The sequence below is a fragment of the Gopherus evgoodei genome, chromosome 5 (assembly GCF_007399415.2).
Source record: "Gopherus evgoodei ecotype Sinaloan lineage chromosome 5, rGopEvg1_v1.p, whole genome shotgun sequence".
Taxonomy (NCBI): Eukaryota; Metazoa; Chordata; order Testudines; family Testudinidae; genus Gopherus; species Gopherus evgoodei.
The window spans coordinates 123,981,406-123,999,944 of record NC_044326.1 but is presented as its reverse complement, the minus strand read 5'-3'; the positions used below and the strand labels follow the sequence as shown (position 1 = coordinate 123,999,944).

The 18,539-nt window shown below is 39.3% G+C and overlaps 1 protein-coding gene across 1 annotated transcript in view; it reads left to right on the top strand.

Moving 5' to 3' along the window:
• The window catches only part of PKD2 (polycystin 2, transient receptor potential cation channel), a 41,413-nt gene that overhangs the window by 14,776 nt on the left and 8,098 nt on the right, over window positions 1-18,539 (top strand). Inside the window, exons 3-11 of the mRNA XM_030565088.1 lie at window positions 1,463-1,596; window positions 3,640-3,890; window positions 4,653-4,877; window positions 6,165-6,393; window positions 9,209-9,379; window positions 11,924-12,105; window positions 12,752-12,872; window positions 15,116-15,214; window positions 18,220-18,341. Of these exons, the coding sequence (XP_030420948.1) occupies window positions 1,463-1,596; window positions 3,640-3,890; window positions 4,653-4,877; window positions 6,165-6,393; window positions 9,209-9,379; window positions 11,924-12,105; window positions 12,752-12,872; window positions 15,116-15,214; window positions 18,220-18,341 (1,534 nt within the window). The remainder of the gene's footprint in view (window positions 1-1,462; window positions 1,597-3,639; window positions 3,891-4,652; window positions 4,878-6,164; window positions 6,394-9,208; window positions 9,380-11,923; window positions 12,106-12,751; window positions 12,873-15,115; window positions 15,215-18,219; window positions 18,342-18,539) is intronic.

The following is an 18,539-nucleotide window of genomic DNA, read 5'->3' as shown; positions in this document are numbered from 1 at the left end:
ATTATCTAGCCCCACACCCTGGGGCAGACTGCAGTATCAGCCTACTCATCACTGGCAAGGTTGGGTTTGGGCCTGCTGCCTTGGCCTACCCCTGGGCTGCCCTCTGCAATGTCCAGTACTTGTTGCCTTCTGCTAGGCCACAGCCTGGGGCTTTCCAGGCTGGAGCTCCCCAGCTCCTCTGCCTTTCTCCAGCCCTGCACCACTCAAGTCCCCTGTCTCTGGCGCCCTGCAGCCAGGCCCTTCTCCCTCTACAGGCAGAGGGAGACTTTCTGTCTGCCCCTGGCTTCTCTGCCTTTCTTATAAGGCCCTGCTGCTCAGTTTGGGGCGTGGCCCCAGCTGCAGCCACTTCCCCCAATCAGCACAGCCTAAAAGCTGCTTTCCCCAGCCACAGCCCCCTCCCAGGGTTGTTTTTTAACCCTTTAGGGCAGGAGCAGGGGTCCACCCTGCTACACTCTGCTAGGGGAAAAATACAATGGGCAGGAGCCACAGCACAGCCTTACTACAGGGAAACGCCAAATGTTCAAAGGTGATGGAACACAACTCCTGCAGTTGCTTAAGAAGTTTGGCAGTCTTTCAGCTGTTTTGTGCTATGCTAGTAGCAGAATCTGACTGAGCTAGCATATCCAGCATTGGAAGGATTAGCCTGGTTCAAAGGAGATTATTCTAGTGGTGTAGGCCTGACTCCTATGTCACTCCCATCCCTGTGGTGGGCTGTTCTAACTTTTGTCTAGGGATTGGTCCTGCATTCAGTGACCCCAGGATCAAAGAAACCAAAGTCATCTTTCCATCCCACTATAACTTGTGCTATATGCTTCTCAGCCAAGTGCTTGGCCCAATGGGAGCAAAAACTAAATCTGTATTCAGGGTTTTCTAATTAAAAGATCTTTTAAAGTTACTGCACATATCCTTTTTCTTACCAAGTATTATTTTAGAAGTTTAATAATAAATACCTGTAATTATAAATAATAAGCTAACTCAGGAAAGTGGAGTTTTAACATTGAATATTTTAAAGCTGATTGACACGTCTATTCTTTATTCCTTTTACACTAAGGGTAGGTCTACACTTCAGTTAGTCATCTGCAACTGCCCCGTGCTAGCTGGCTTGTATTGCAGCCTGAGCTCTGGGGCTCTCCCACCTCTCAGGGTCCTAGAGTCCGGGCTCCAGCCTGAGCCCCAGTGTCTACACCTCAGTTAAACAGTTCCTTAGCCCTAGCCCCAGCCCCATGAGCCCAGTTCAGCTGGCAAAGCCAGCCATGGGTTTTTAATTGTTGTGGAAACATAGCATAAAATCACGTCTGAGTGATTATTGGGGGCTTGGTGATAGGAAAAAGCTTGCCTTACGTTTTACCCTATTTAGAAATGTTAACATTTCTGTGTAAAATACAACTGGATGTTTTTGAGGGAATCAAGTTTAAAATGCTTATTTCTTTTTCTCCTCCCTACCAAAAAATGTCTCCTGCAGTGACTTATGGGATGGTGAGTTCCAGTATGTACTATTACACTAGGGTAATGTCACAGCTCTTCCTGGAAACACCTTTATCGAATATGGAGAAAACCAATTTCAAAACCTTATCCACCATGGAGGACTTCTGGAAGGTGAAGGGAAAAAAATTATCTTATTGTCACTATAAATTGGTTATTTTTCTCCCTCTGGACTCACAACTTTAACTTGTAAATATCTCTTAAATTCACCATCATAATCAACAAATGCTCTTAGGTCTGGTCTACACTTTTGTCTGTACTGTACAGCAGTGTTGCCTGGGGATGTAATAATTTTTTGTTGTTGTTTGTAACTACATTTTTATTCTGGCAAAAGCTCTAGTGTAGACACAGTATACACAGAGTGCAATTAAGTGCTTTGCTACTGAAGCTTATTTTGTTCAGCAAACTGGAATAAGCTATATGAGCAAAAACACTCTTTTGTCACTGTAAGCCGCATCTACACTAGAAGGGTTTGCTGGTATAGTACACCAGCAAATCTTTGTAGTGTAGACAAGGCCACGGTTACTAAATGCAATCTGTTACAAGTGTTGAATTTAGGAATCTAGATGTCACAATGGATTAACACTTGCTAGATGCACTTCTAGAACCTGGATTTAAAGCTTAGTTCAGGTCACGAGAGAGAATATATTTGGTTCTGATATACTAATACAGTTACTTATCAGGCCTGGACGTTACTGACCTAATAGGTGACACACCTGTAGAGTTGCTGAGGTGTGTTACATCAAGTGTTATTATTCGGAGTCCTGTTAATTTCATTGGTACAGTAGAACCTCAGAGTTACAAACTGACCGGTCAACCACACCCCTCATTTGGAACCAGAAGTATACAATCAGGCAGCAGCAGAGATGGGGAAACAAAAGAAAAAAACACATACAGTACCGTACTGTGTTAAATGTAAAATACTAAAAGAGAGAAAGTTTAAAAAAAGATTTGACAGGATAAGGAAATTGTTTCTGTGCTTGTTTCATTTCAATTAAGATGCTAAAAGCATTTTTCTTCTGCATAATAATGTTTTAAAGATGTATTAAGTCGATGTTCAGTTGTAAACTTTTGAAAGAACAAACATAATGTTTTGTTCAGAGTTACAAACAACCTCCATTCCCACGATGTTCGTAACTGAGGTTCTACTGTACTACTTGCATTTCAGGCTAACTACATACATAATTCTTTGCGGCATTTGGGCCTTTGTTTGCTGATCATTGACCTTTCACTCCTTCTGAGCCATTATCAATCCTGGTCCTGCAATGTGCTGGTACAGTGGTCTTGCATTGACAGGGTGTGAATGTAGCAGTGCTCAAACACGACACAGTGCAAGAATGAGTACATAGGGTTGCTGTGTGTATTCAGGAGCAGTTAATGTACTAAAAATAATTAGAATATTTCAGTATATCAAAATTATTTTTTATTCCTCCCATCTCCCAGAAAATACACTGGTCTGTGGACGGAGTAAAAATTTTTTAATGACTTTTGCACTTAAGCTCCTAAATCCCATTGACTTTTAAAGGCTCTTAGACTCCTAAGTGCCAAAGTCAATTTTGAAAAAAGATAAGCTCCTAAGTCATTTGGGCACTTTTTGGAAATTTTACCTATTTTAGCCTACTAGTAATTTTTCATAAGTCATTTTGATATATTTTAAGTTTCATATTTATTATTTTTGTAACTCAAGCAGCCACATAGATTTTTGTATCAAACATGCAGAACAGTGCTTTAAGGACTGTCAACTGCAAAGAGCATAAATATGAGCGAAGAAGAGAGCTGCATGTAGCTGAATTCATGGTAGTTTTAATGGGAATGTTTTCCCTAGTGCAGATATGGCCACAGAGGATTGCTCTGTTTCTAAAAACTCAGAATCCTTCATTCTTCCTCTCTTGAATCCTTTGCCCTGTGGACATAGCATAGTTATCATACTTCTGATCATAGTGGGTTGGGGAAATTCCCTTGGAACCCATTAACACTTAGTTAGCCAGAGGACTTTTTGCTGAGTAACTTTATGTAGCAAGAATTTTTTCTGTCAATAGACAAAAACTAACAATCATAATATAAAACACATCCTTGGCAAGAGTGGAGGTGTATAAAAATACTGAGTGTTGGCTCTGAATGAACTTAGCTTCCCTAACATTCTTTCTTCCTCCTCAGTTCACAGAAGGCCCTTTGCTGGATGGTCTGTACTGGGAGATGTGGTACAACAATAAAACCATGGCAGAAAACAAAAGTTTCATTTATTACGAAAATCTGCTTTTGGGTGTGCCTCGTGTTCGGCAACTGAAAGTGAGAAATGGGTCATGCTCAATACCTGAGGATTTAAAAGATGAAATTAAAGAATGCTATGACGTTTATTCTGTTGCTAATGAAGATACTGCTCCTTTTGGGCTCCAAAATGGAACAGCGTATGTATTTCTCTCGCATCCACATAGCCAAGTGTGCGTTCTGCAATTCTGTGGGAGTTTTTAGCTGATTCTCCAGTGATATCTGGTACCTGCCAAAAGCAGCATCTTAATTATTGTGTGTTCTGCATATAAACTCTTCCTTTACACTTAAATCTAAAACAGTTGTCAACTCTAAATTAGTTTCTTCCACCTGTATGAAATCAGTCTCTTGGTTCTGTAGAAGACTCTGTTCTTGGCCTTACTGGTTTAGGTACATCCAAGTCTGCTACAAACGGGTATTTCCATTGCCTATAAATGCAATGTGATCTAAGGATGACAGCTGAAGCCAGAAGTCTCGACTTCTAATTCTGGGTTTTACTGCTTACTCATTGAGAGTCTTTGGTTAAATTGTCTTCCCCATGCACAAAGTGGAAATACTACTTGTCTCCCTCACAGTGGTATTTGTAAATTATTATATGAAAATGCTGCTTTTCGTTTCACTAAGAGAATACAACTCCCTGTGCCAACTGAGAGTATTCTGTTGTCAAGACATAGTTAATTTACTATGACTTGTCATTATCTATCTTTACTATTAATTTTGTCTGTTAATATCAAGAGACCCTCTAGTGCTTCTTTCCAGGTTACAGATACCACAACTTTTCTTATTAATAGCTCTTAAAAAAAATCCCAGTTGCTATAAGTTACGTGATCAAGCTTGTGTATATGTGCTGTTACATATGAAAAGAGTAATTAATGTATTCCTTTCTTGCTGTCTTAAACTAGTTGGACTTACACCAATGAACAAGATTTAAATGGGAGCAGCCACTGGGGGTTGATTGCCTCATACAGTGGGGCTGGTTATTATCAGGATCTGTCACGAAGCAGAGAGGAGACAGCCGCACAAATTGCTAACCTTAAGAAACACTTGTGGCTGGATAGAGGGACCAGAGCAGCCTTTATTGATTTCTCTGTGTACAATGCGAACATCAATCTATTCTGTATTGTCAGGTATTTATAAATAGCATGTATTTGGATAGCATGTATGTTCTCTCAAATGACATTGCACAAACAGTAGATATGGGATCTGCTTTATTTTGTATCATGGGAATTGATCAATATGCACTGAATCTTATTAAGTAGGTGAAGTGAGAGCCTCTTGGAACATTTTCAGCAAAAGGAAGAGTTATTTGTATTGCTGATGATTTTTATCCCAAATGCTCACATTTGGATAGCCCTTGTACTTGGTTGGCATCTACTCCCCTCAGGGAGTCACTAGAAAAGACACCTGAGTATCCTGTCCAGCATGTCCACAGAGTCTAGCCACCTTTCTCTTGTGTACTACTTCCTTCTAACTGACAATTATGAAATGTCAATTTTTTTTAAAGGTTTTTTTTTTTTCCCCAAGTAACTCCTGTTTGAAAAGAGAGTATGAATTTCTCACTATGTTCGGTATTTCTGTCCACTATCACTACCAAATATAGAAAAACTTTGTACATTTGAAAAAGATTAGCTGAAGGCAGTATAGCCTGGGTTAGATTATGAGAGCATCTTTTTGATGTTGAGGATGATTCATCCTAAATGAGTTAAGGAACCTTGTAGCTACGTGGAAAGGGAAGTTTATATTCGGAAAGATGTCCTACATAACTATGCTTTGTAAAAATCAGGATTTTTCCATGACTTCAAAAAAACCCAATATTTGCTTTAAATTATATTTATAAATGCAGTTACCAAAACAATCTGAAATCAGTGACTCTGTTCCAAAGGGACAGTGCTGAGTCTTAAAATAGTTGCACACACAAAAATCCTTACATGTATTATTAACAGCACCTACAATGATGAAAAGGCCAACATTTTTTAAAATTGCTGGTTGAGGTGTTTTGAATTACATTTAGCCTGGAAAGGGAAACTAGACAGACCAACTTCATCTCCTGGTACTCAGGCTACAGACAGTAGGGACCAAAGTTTAAAGTGTGAGTGCAACAGAAGATGTCTGTGTACAAATTAGGGATTTGTATACATACAATCTTGCCTTATACGATGTCTTGTGTGTGCAAAATTGTGCACATACTTTAAAATGTTACCATACAGGAATTTCTAAATCAAACAACTTCCATCCTTAATAATTTTAGCTCTAAAAATTTAAAAATTAAAACCCATGAAAATGTTTTTCTACTACTGTTAGATTTTTTTTAAAACTTCCTGCTGACAAATTTTAAAAGTCCAGGCTTATGCTGAAGTAATTTTCAGGGTGTGTGTCTCAAACATAATATTTTTGTTTTCTTTTTTAAAATACAGGTTGTTAGTGGAGTTTCCAGCAACTGGAGGCCTCATTACATCTTGGCAGTTTCAGCCGGTGAAGCTTATCCACTACATTTCTACTTTTGATTTCTTCCTGGCAGCCTGTGAAGTGGCCTTTTGTCTCTTCACCCTTTATTATGTTATAGAAGAGATCTTGGAAATTCACATCCATAAACTGCATTACTTCAGGAGTCTCTGGAATTGTCTTGATATCCTCATCATTGTGGTGGGTAATGGCTTATGGATATGAATCTTTATGATATTCTAGTACAGTAACTCCTCACTTAAAATCATCCCACTTAACTTTGTTTTGATAATACGTTGCTGATCAGTTAGGGAACATGCTCGTTTAAAGTTGTGCAATGCTGCCTGCTTTGTCCTCGGCTTGCAGAAAGAACAGCCTGTTGGAGATAGCTGGTGGGAGTTTGGAACCAGGGTGGACTGGCAGCCTCCCATCAGCTCCCTGCTCCCCCAAGTTCCCTGTGCGGCAGCTGCCAATTGCTGGCAGTTCAGCTGTTCCTCCCCTATTGCCATGTGTTGCTCCTGCCCTCTGCTTTGGAGCTGCTCCTGGGAGCCTCATGCTTGCTCTGCAGTGGTGGTGGTGAGGGGGAGAGGGAAGAGGGGTGCTAATGTTAGAGTGTCCCCCTCCCCGCTGCTCCTGCTCACCCTATTTCCATGGGGGGCAAGGAACAACAGGACAGGGCTCAGGATGGAGGGAGTGTGTTGGCAGCAGCTGTTGTCTCAACTTCCTGAGCTACTTAAAAAGGCAGTGTACTTAGAGGGGATCAGCGTATTTAAAGGAACAATGCATCTCTCTCTCTCTCTCAAACACAGGGTGTGTGTTCCTGTCTCTGTCTGCCATGCTGTCTCCTCCACCTCCATTCGTGTTGCCTAGTAGAGTGTGAGGCTACATTAACAACAACGGGTTAACCCTCGAGGGCTTAGCAGAGTCCTAGTTCATCATTTAGCAGTAAGGCATTCCCTGGGAAATATCCCACCCTCTGACTTCACCACCTCAGCCAAGCTTCACTATTATCATTGCTGTGTGCAGTATGTATGTGTGTGTATAGCAAACAATTTAATACTGCACACAGCAATGATGATTGTGAAGCTTGGTTGAGGTGGTGAAGTCAGAGGGTGGGATATTTCATACACATACACACACACTAAGAGTGTGTGTGTGTGTGTGTATAGTCTTTTTTTGTCTGGTGGAAAAAATTTCCCTGGAACCCCCCCTTTACATTAATTCTTATGGGGAAATTGGATTCGCTTAACATCGTTTCGCTTAAAGTTGCATTTTTGAGGAACGTAATTACAATGTTAAGCGAGGCGTTACTGTACTGCTTTCTTTTAAGAGTTTTTCTGGAAGTGTTCAGTGCACTCAGCACTAGTAGCATGGGTATAGGGGACAAATGTGTGCTGAAGGGGACAATAACCACATTCTAATGACATGACTTCAGTGAGATTACTCATGGCAGAACATGCTATTCAGTGTGAGAAAAGGGATCACGATTTAGATGATTATGTATATTTTTGCTGAATTTCCTTGATTCTCCTATTCAGTGGTATCTTTAGGAGAGGATCTGATCTGAAAGGATTCTACTATGTACAGAGGGATTTTTAGCATCTCTCAGGTTTTTAACCTCTTTCCCTCTGTACAAAGCTATTTTGAAATAATTTCCTTCCAGTGATTCGTGAAGCTGCAGGGACAGCCATGAGGAGAGGAAACTATAACAAATTCTGCGTTACTGTGGTGCTCATGCTTCTGGACATCAAATACCAGCTGATGCAATGATTTTTGAGTGCCATTCCAGTGAAAACATCCTCTGCTTTAAAGCCAACACTTTTGGGCACTTCGAGAGAGAGTGTGGGTGTCTGAGTGTATTTGCAAAGTAATACTAACAAATCTTAGTGTTTTTATTCAGATATTTAGCCAGCTAATAAGTTCTGAACGACATTGCTTGCTACTTGCCAGCCAGACCCAAGTGCCAGAGTGCGTAGTTGATTGCACAGCACAGCCTGCACCAGCATGTTTTCCATATAGTACATGTCAAGTCTGGCTTCCTGATAAAGTAGACAGAATGTTCTCTTCTTATGGGGTGAAAAAATGAGTTTTGAACTTCAGGCTCCTGTGTAATCCATGATGTAGGCTACTGTGCTGGGGCTTTGCCAACTTTACTTTATACAAAAACATTTACCAATAATGTAACGATTGAAATGAACGTGGTACCAGGGGCCGGCAGCTTCTGCATTTTACTCTAGACTCTGTTTCAGTGTTCTCTAGCTCATTCAGAGGAGAGGGCTGAGTTCTATGTGTAATTGTGGTCCATGGGCCAGGGTACAAATTCAGGACTATATACTCGCACAGTGCTGTGTTCACTGATGTCATTAAAAGATTTTGATGATGATCAAGGGTGGAAGTTGACCACTGTGATAGTAGCTAAACATGTAGTTAGTCTTATTTGATCTGTGCATTATTGGCCCTTCATCACTCAGTGAGAAAATTTGCTCCATCTTTAGGCTTCCGTTATTCCTGCCCTTAATTTCTCTTCCCCTTCTTTCTCTCCCTGGTCTTTGTGAATTTCCTCTGTTCTTTTCTTTTCTTTTTTTTCCTCTGCATTTCCTTCCCTCCAGCAACTCCCATTTTCAAGTCCCAGTGGGGTTCACTCCTGAAACCATGGTCCAGTCTGCTGAAATGATCAATATAGGGACAGGGTAGTTGAATCTGATTCATTGTATCACGCTGTCTGCAGCCTTACGCAGACATTAATGCATCAGTTTAAATTATGCTAATGTTTAGAAGGTATTTGGCACACAGGAGGGCTAGAAACTTTATTTTAAGTGAAAGCTTTGATTCTGAATGTCCTGCAGACCACAATAAACGTCATGTGGGCTGGATCTAGTCCGTAGGCACTGACTGTGCTTTTTTTTTTTTTTTTTTTTTTTTGGAAAGGCCAGTGTGGCAATCTATTTATGTAGTAGCATTTAAAACCTATTCAGTCAAGTGTTTCTTATTGTTTATGTATTTCTTTTCTACTCAGCTATCAATAGCAGCTATAGGAATTAACATATATAGAAGGTCAACAGAGGACATGTTACTGAAGAAGCAGCTGGAAGATCAAAATGCTTTCCCCAATTTTGAACCTTTGGCATATTGGCAAATACAGTTCAACAACATTGCTGCTGTCACTGTGTTTTTTGTCTGGATTAAGGTAAATCCTAATACTTCAGATTGGAATGAAGCTCTTTAACACACATGCTAATGTAACTGCAAGAAATATCTTTGATTTGTTTCTGCACCTTGGAAACAACCAACTGCATTCCAGGCTTGCTAACGTTTCTGCTGAGGCTAACCATGGAAAATTTCAGACCTACAACATAACTATGTGCAAGTGAAAACAGGGCTATAATCTTGAAACCTAATTTTAGAAAAAAGAATCAGTGAATGTTACTAATGCTAATAGTACTCACAGTAAATTATATGAAAGAAATCAGTCCAGTCTTGTCATTCCTTGACCCAGTGACAAGTCACTAGCTCTAATTAGTTCCTGTTCTCTCCCAGCCTGGTGGAGCTGTTGCCGTGTCATCAATCGACCCATATACAAAAGTCCTACAATGTTAAGACCTGGATAGTTTCTAAAACGCATGGATTCCATGACTGCTGTGTTGAGGCTACCTACTAATTAATGTTAAATATGATAATACTTTTGCTTTCCTGGAGTATTCCTTGTTGCCTTTCACTTTTTTTGTTTTCTCCCCTTTTTGTGGCTTTTTATGATTTAGTCAAAACTGACATTATACCAGCAGCAAAGACTTAAACTAGGGCAGCTGGTTTAAAACGTTTTTCTGTCAGGCCATTTCTATGGAATGTCCATTCAGATGAATGGAATATTAGGATAAGAAGACTAGCTTCATTGAACCGGTAGTTGTTATGGATGTTGCTAAAGATGTAGCCATTTAATAACTAAGCTTTAAAGTGGAGCAAGTTCATACCTCTGCTTGTGCTGTTTTAATTTCCCTAGGTAAAGGCTAGATAATACTGGCAGTTTTTAATGCTGAAACTATTTTCACAACTGACAGACCTAGAAACTTTTTTAAAATGGGGATAGACTCTAATAATGACACCAGAGGGTTCCATGTTCAATTTGTTTCAGTGATTTTCCCAGCATGTGTGCTTGGTTTACAAGAAAAAAGAGGTCTTTCCTAACTCTCAACCCTAACAGTTTATCCTAGGATCTGAGAGTCATGCTGGGTTATTCCTTCCACACATAATTTCTAGTAATAAAGTTTATTTGGGCTGAATCAGGCCCTCAGGGTTGCACAGGTGGGTTTGCTCATGTACAACTCATCAGAACTAAAGTTAACAATTCTGCTAATGAGTGAAAGAATGGAATCCAGTTGAGGCTTAGCAGGGCCGAGAACAGTAAAAACTAGTAACAATTTAACTTGTTACTTAAAATTAGTCGGTATAACTCTGAATATGCCAACAGAGCTAATTTCTTGAGTAAGAAGGTGCTATATTTGTAGTCACTTTTCAGAATAGAACTGCACTTCAGATAGCTAGATTTTAGATCAGCGATTTCCAGCCTGGAGGGCACAGGGATTTCTGAAGGATCATGTGGGGCTGCCACTCTATATGTTCCTAGCTTTCCCTTCCCACAAGTGGCACCATATATTGCTGCCACTGCAACATTGCTTTCTGCACCTCTGGTAACAGACAGAAATTCTAAAGGGGGCTGTAACAGAATGAAAGGGTTGGGAATCACTGTTTTTGGAGGACCCTATTTTGACAGATTTCCATTGCCCCTGTCTGTCGGATACTTCTATTACAGCTTTGCCACCTTGCAAGCAGTCGGTTATAAAGTTATATAAAATTTCCTCTGTCTCTCCTATGATCTCATTTTATGCTTCCAAAATATTTTAGTGATCTATTAATTTCTGGAAATGAAGTTGATAGTAACTCAGTGTATCTTGATGTGGAGGAGGGAACCTTGAGATATAAATGCATACTACACGGGACTATTTAAAGTGCTCTGATAAATCCAAATCTTGGCATTTGAATGGCTCCCTCATAATACATTTTTCTGTCCATGTCCATCTTTGCTTTCTGTCCTCTAGATGTAATGAGTTCTAGAAGGAAACTTTCTTGTTAATGAACTGGTGAAGCTATCTAATAGATGGGCATTTTAGCATTAGATCAGTGGAGAAAGAATTCCCTCTGTATACTTTAGGAAGTAACACAAATTCAGTCTTAATCTACCGAGTGACTTGTGTATTCTACCACTATGATATAGAGTATGAAACAAAGCATAACTATGTGCAGGTTTTACACTCGAGATAGTGAATGTTAAGAAATAAAAATGGAAAATTCCTGATTATTTCTTTGTGTTTAAATAGAAAACAAAAAACCCAACAAGCCTGTATGGAGGTTTCATAAGAAGGGATGCTTCAATATTTGTCCCCCTTCAAAATAGTTCTAATATTAGTAGCCCAACACTGCAATACAACCAATGTGCACATATAGTGGAGCAGGATTGGAAATTTGGTTCTCCCTCAATGAATTTTCCTCTCATTTCTAGTTACGATTGTTTTGGTAGAAAAGATATTTCTAAAAATAAAAGTAGATTGATTTTCTGTATCTTCAATATCAAGTGCTATCAGATTTGAATACACTCTGCATGTGAAAGGTTGGAAATCTGCTCATTCGTTAGTAGTTATCTGTCTTGTTTTTGCATCTATTTCTCTTTTTTTAACAGCTCTTCAAATTTGTCAGCTTCAACAGAACAATGAACCAGTTATCCACCACCATGTCTCGCTGTGCCAAAGATGTCATTGGCTTTGCTATTATGTTTTTCATTATTTTCTTAGCATATGCTCAGCTGGCTTACCTTGTGTTTGGCACTCAAGTTGATGACTTCAGCACTTTCCAAGAGTGTGTGTAAGTATAATAATAAAAAACAGTTCTTCAGTACATCAGCAAATGACCTCAACTACTAAATTAAATCATTTTCCTAAAAACTGCAGGTATGTCCTGACAAAAATTATATTAAACATAAAGATTTCTATTTTTTTTCTTAACATCTGAAGAGATGGGCAACTCTTTCAAATCAGTGGAAGTTATAGAGTTTTGAGAATTTATCACTGACTGTTTGTTACTTTACATTGCAGTAGTGACATACATTTAGTTACTAAGTGATTGCAGAGTACCCTAAAAACTGCAGAACATCCTGATAACTACATGTAACTAATAGTTAAACATTGCTTACTAGACAGTAATTATTCCAAGTTGTACAGCGTAATGGTGATTTTAAAATGTCTTATAATGTGTAGAGAGAGGTTGGATTTAGTTCAGGTAGGTTCTACTCCACTGTGACTGTGAGGACATTAGTGATGGGCATGAAAATCTAATTAGCGCAGCAACTGACTATCATTCAAAAAAATATAGTTCCCCACCACGCTTCCTCTCCCCTCCATCCCACTAGATAATGAAAATGCATCGCTAAAATAGAGTGAAGTGTCACAAAGTGCTGCCAGAATTCAAAAATGTTTTAACAGGCGGACATGTTTTTGTTTTGTTTTTAAAGCTTTACTCAGTTCCGCATCATTTTGGGAGACTTTAACTTTACAGAGGTTGAAGAAGCAAACAGAGTTTTGGGACCAATTTATTTCACTACATTTGTGTTCTTTATGTTCTTCATTCTTTTGGTACGTAAGCCTTTGTTTATGGAGCGGGGCAAGTGTCACATTTGAGTTTTCTGTTACTTTCATCTTAACATCTCTCTCTCCTATTATTTTTGGGTGACAGTAAGCATACAACACAACTGGGAACTTAACCTTTTACAGATGCCGATCTTTACACTCTATTTATCTTTCAAAATAAAGTTGCATTGCATTTCCCTGCCCTCACCACAGCCCTTCAAATGTTTTCCTGATTCAAGAATATTTTATTTCTTCTGAAATCTAGCCAGTGACCTGCTATATAAGCTCCTCACAAGGTTCCCTTTAGAGAAAAAAATAATGAAAATAATGCTTTTTGCATGCAAATGGAACACTTATTTCAGAGTACTCTTAGTAATGCCTATCATATAGACTTGTGCAAAGACACTTATTGGGCATAAATGTGCCTTATTGGTATTTTGATACATATATTTACTCACTTTGTAATGGCTTCTTTCAAGTACTTAGTGTGTGTCTGATTGTCATAAACAGATAGTTGAGGGTTAATGTCTCTTTTACCTGTAAAGGGTTAACAAACAGGGAACCAAACACATGACCAGGGGACTAATCAGGAGACAAGATACTTTCAAATCTCGTTGGAGGGAAGTCTTTGTTTGTGTTTTTTGGGTTTTGCTTTGTTCTCTCTGGGCTCTGAGAGTGACCACACGTACCTACAGGCTCTCTAATCTTCTATTCCAATTTAGTAAGTACGAAAGTTAGAAAGGCGGTTTAGTCTTTTTGATTGTTTTTGCTTTATTTGCAAATGTGTATCTGGCTGGTAGGGGTCTAATGTGTATTTGGCTAAAAGTATTTTAAATTGTATTTTTGCTGGAGGAGGCTTTTTTCTCCAGTTTCTATAAGCTGACAGACCCTGTAATATTCCATCTTGAATTTACAGTGATTTTCTTTATTCTTTTTTTCTTTTTTAAAAGCAAAACTTTTAATAAAAGAAAAAAAGAATAAAGAAAATCACTGTAAATTCAAGATGGAATATTACAGGGTCTGTCAGCTTATAGAAACAGGAAAAAAAAAGCCTCCTCCAGCAAAAATACAATTTAAAATACTTTTAGCCAAATACACATTAGACCCCTACCAGCCAGATACACATTTGCAAATAAAGCAAAAACAATCAAAAAGGCTAAACCGCCTTTCTACCTTTTGTACTTACTAAATTGGAGTAGAAGATTAGAGAGCCTGTAGGTACGTGTGGTCACTCTTAGAGCCCAGAGAGAACAAGCAAAACCCAAAAAACACAAAGGCTTCCCTCCACCGAGATTTGAAAGTATCTTGTCTCCTGATTGGTCCCCTGGTCATTTGTTTGGTTCCCTGTTTGTTAACCCTTTACAGGTAAAAGAGACATTAACCCTTAACTATCTGTTTATGACACTGATAAATTGAATATTTGACACGTAGCAATTTGAAATGGTTGACTTTTATTTCCTGATATTTATATAGCAATTGAATTCTTATCAAACTTCATATTCAGGAAATATAGATGTGGACAGTAGCAGATGGCTTTTTAGACCTGCTCTATACTAAAAATACAACTGCATTTGTAATCAGATAGTTATGCTGTCATCTCACCTGGTTAAAACAGAACAGTTGTGTCCATACACAAACTTTTACCATAATACAGCTATGTTTGTAGTGCATATATGTCATGCGGTCTAAATTCATGTAATAACTGCCTTCTGGGAAAATCTGGGCAGCTGTCTGAAACCATCTTAGCAGGGGATAGTTGGGACAGGAGAGCATATAATGCAGAAGAGAACTAGCATCTCATGGGACAGAACCCTCTGAGATGTCTTACCACAGCAAAGAATGGTCAGTTAAGTGACATGGGCAGGACTGGGGTTCCATCAACAGTACAACGAAAGTGTTCCAAACTGTAACAGGAAGATATCTGAGTGCTTAGACTGCTGGCAAGGTAGAACACTATTAACTGCCACAACTATTTGGAATAATAATTAGTAGTAATGAATTAACTATGTTGTTCACTGGTTACATTCTCAGTTAATATTTGTTGTGGGATATCTTGGCTGTTCAATTTTACTTTCTAACTAAGGTCACTCCTCCCTTTATGGATGCACTTTTTTTTTTTAAATAGATGACTTTGTAGGATATTTGTGAGATTGCTACAACTAGGGTATAGCAGTAGTAATAGTCAGATACACTGTTAAATTCTAGAATTGTATTTTTTAAGCTGAATTTTTACATTTAATTTTAAACAGAATATGTTTTTGGCCATTATCAATGATACTTATTCAGAGGTCAAATCAGATATGGCCCAGCAGAAGGCGGAAATGGAACTGTCTGATCTTATCAAAAAGGTAAAAAAGTTTTGTTACAAATACTGATATTGTATTGGCCAGGTTCCAGGCTCATTTATGCCTGGTTTACTGTATAAAATACTAAACTGCTGTATGGGCAACACTGAGTCAAACCAATCTCCTGCTGAATAAAGCAAAAAACCCAATGGGCAGTAAAGGCAAGTCAGTCAGAATTAAGTACAAATTAAAATGGATTATGTAACTTCATGTTGGTTTCTGGTAACCTGAGACTTGGGACATTGAATCCAATCCGATATACTGGAGTAGCTGAATCGCCATTGATAAAGATTTCTGATGTGGAACTGGATTAGACTAAACCTCTAAATCTGTCAGGGTTTAGTCTGCTTACTTTATTTTATTTTGAATTATTTTGAATTCTGACTTGCAGTACCTTTTACTGCACAATCATACATGCAGAGTGTCACACATTCGTATGTATGGTAAAAGCTGTTTTATCTCGCACTTCGCCAGTCGGAAAGCTCTATAAACCGGCATTTCTGATCTTCATTGAAATTCCAGTTTATAGTCCAGTTGGTGTGGGCCCAGCAGGGGGTTAGGGCTGCTCCTAGGCAGAGGCTCGGTAGGCGATTCTGGATGCTGCCTCTGCTTGCAGGCGCCACCCCTGGAGTTCCCATTGGCCATGGTTCTGCCTCGGAGCACCCAGGACAGGTACATGGCTAAATTTGTAGCCAGCATACTTTAAAGTTTTGAATGTGATTATTAAAGTAGAGGAGAAAACTAAAAGTGTTATGTTGTTGGAATGAGGTGGTACAAAATTGCATCCTCAGAATTTATTTCAAAATTAGATAGTGATTTACAAAATGAATAAACTAAATAATATGTTGTTTTGCACCCAGAACTATGGGCAGGAATTTTCAAAGGTGCCTAACATAGTTAAAAACTCAACTCCCATTGACTTCAGTGAGAGTTGGGTATCTGAATCCCTTAGGCTCCTTTGGAATCCTAGCCAGTGGTTGCAAGTATGCCTACTGTAATTCATAGAAACAAGGAAATGAGACACGAATAAGATTTACTGGGTTATCTTGTCCATTCAGGCCATGAGGGCCTGTTGCAATACATTCTAGAATACTCAAGGAGCTGACTGAGGAGATATCAGAGCCATTAACTATTAGCTTCTAAAAGTCACCGGAAGACAAGAGAGATTCCACAGGTGCCCATCTATAAAAAGTGAAATAAAGAAAATCCAGGGAATTACAGACCAGTCAACTTAACTTCAGTACCTGGAAAGATAATGGAACAAATAATTAAGCAATCAGTTTGCAAACACTTAGAGGATAATAAGGTGATAAATAAACAGCATGGATTGGTCAAGACCAAATCATGTCAAACCAACCTAATAGCTTTCTTTGACAGGGTAACAAGCTGTGAATGTGGAGAAACAGTAGATGTGATATATTTTGCCTTTAGTAAGCCTTTTGATACTGTCTCACGTGACCTCATAAACAAACTAGGGAAATGCAACCTAGATGGAGCTACTATAAGGTGGGTGCATAACTAGTTGGGAAACCATTCCTAGAGAGTAGTTATCAGTGATTCAGTCAAGCTGGAAGGGCATAACGAGTGAGGCCCCCCAGGGATCAGTTCTGGGTCTGGTTCTGTTCAATATCTTAATCAATTATTTAGATAATGGCATAGAGAGTCCACTTATAAAGTTTGTGGCCGATACCAAGCTGAGAGGGGTTGCATGTGGTTTGGAGGATAGGATTAAATTTCAAAATGATCTGGACAAACTGGACAAATGGTCTGAAGTAAATAGGATGAAATTCAATAATGGCAAATGCAAAGTACTCCATTTAGGAAGGAACGATCAGTTGCACACACGCAAAATGGGAAATGACTGCGTAGGAAGGAGTAGGCGGAAAGGGATCTGGGGGGTCATACTGGATCACAAGCTAAGTATGAGGCAACAGTGTAAAACTGTTGCAAAAAAACCAAACAAACAACGTTCTGGGATGTATTAGCAGGAGTGTCGTAAGCAAGATACGAGAAGTAATTCTTCTGCTCTACTCCGCACTGATTAGTCCTCAGCTGGAGTATTGTGTCCAGTTCTGGGCACCACAATTCAGGAAGGATGCGGACAAATTGGAGAAAGTCCAGAGAAGAGCAACAAAAATGATGAAAGGTCTAGAAAACATGACCTATGAGGGAAGATTGAGAAAATTGGGTTTGTTTAGTCTGGAGAAGGCTGAGAGGGGACGTGATAGTTTTCAAGTATATCAAAGGTTATTACAGGGAGGGAGGGAGGGAGGATGATTGTTCTCGTTAACCTCTGATGATAGGACAAGAAGCAATGGGCTTAAATTGCAGCAAGGGAGGTTTAGGTTGAAAAACTTCCTTACTGTCAGGGAAGTTAATCACTGGGCTAAATAGCCTTGGGAGGTTGTGGAATCTCCGTAATTGGAGATTTTTAAGAGTGGGTTAGACAAATATCTGTCAGGGATGGTCTAGAACAGCAGTTCTCAAACTGTGGGTCGCCACCCCAAAGTGGGTTGCCACCCCATTTTAATGGGGTTGCCTGGGCTGGCTTAGACTTGTCAAAGCCCAAGCCCCACAACCTTCAGGCTCGTGTTACTGGCCCCCTGCCTGGGGCTGAAGCCCTTAGGCTTCGGCTTTACCCCCCACCCGCCGCCCAGGGCAGCAAGACTTGGGCAGGCTTAAGCTTCGGTGCCCCTTCCTGGAGTTGTATAATAAATTTTTGTTGTCAGAAGGGAATCGCAGTGCAATGAAGTTTGAGAACCCCTGGTCTAGAGGATAATACTTCGTCCTACCATGAGTGCAGGGGACTGGACTAGATGACGTCTCGAGGTCCCTTCCACTCCTATGATTATATGATTCCTCCAGTGCTTGTCAGAAAATATTAAATGAGATTTGACTTCATTCAGGAATGCAAGCAATCTTCTTTACATGAAACAACAAGCAAAACAAAGTTAAATATGCCATTAGAAGTAACGTTTTATTTTCTCTCATTTTATTTTCTCTGTTAGGGATACAATAAAGCCATGATTAAACTTAAATTGAAAAAAACTACTGTTGATGACATTTCAGAGAACTTGCGACAAGGTGGGGGAAAGTTAAACTTCGATGAACTACGACAGGATCTCAAGGGGTAAGGAAGCCAGTATTTTGTATTTAAACAATATTCCCAAAGGACTTGTGATGCAAAGATTCTTTCTGATTTCCTCAAGGCCTGTAGGGTGTGAGGGGGAGGAACATTGTTTTTATTTGCATTAATGTTCCTTAACAATATGTAAGAATGCTTCCATGGCATGTGGGTTGCTAATAAAACTTACGTTTCCTTTTGTAT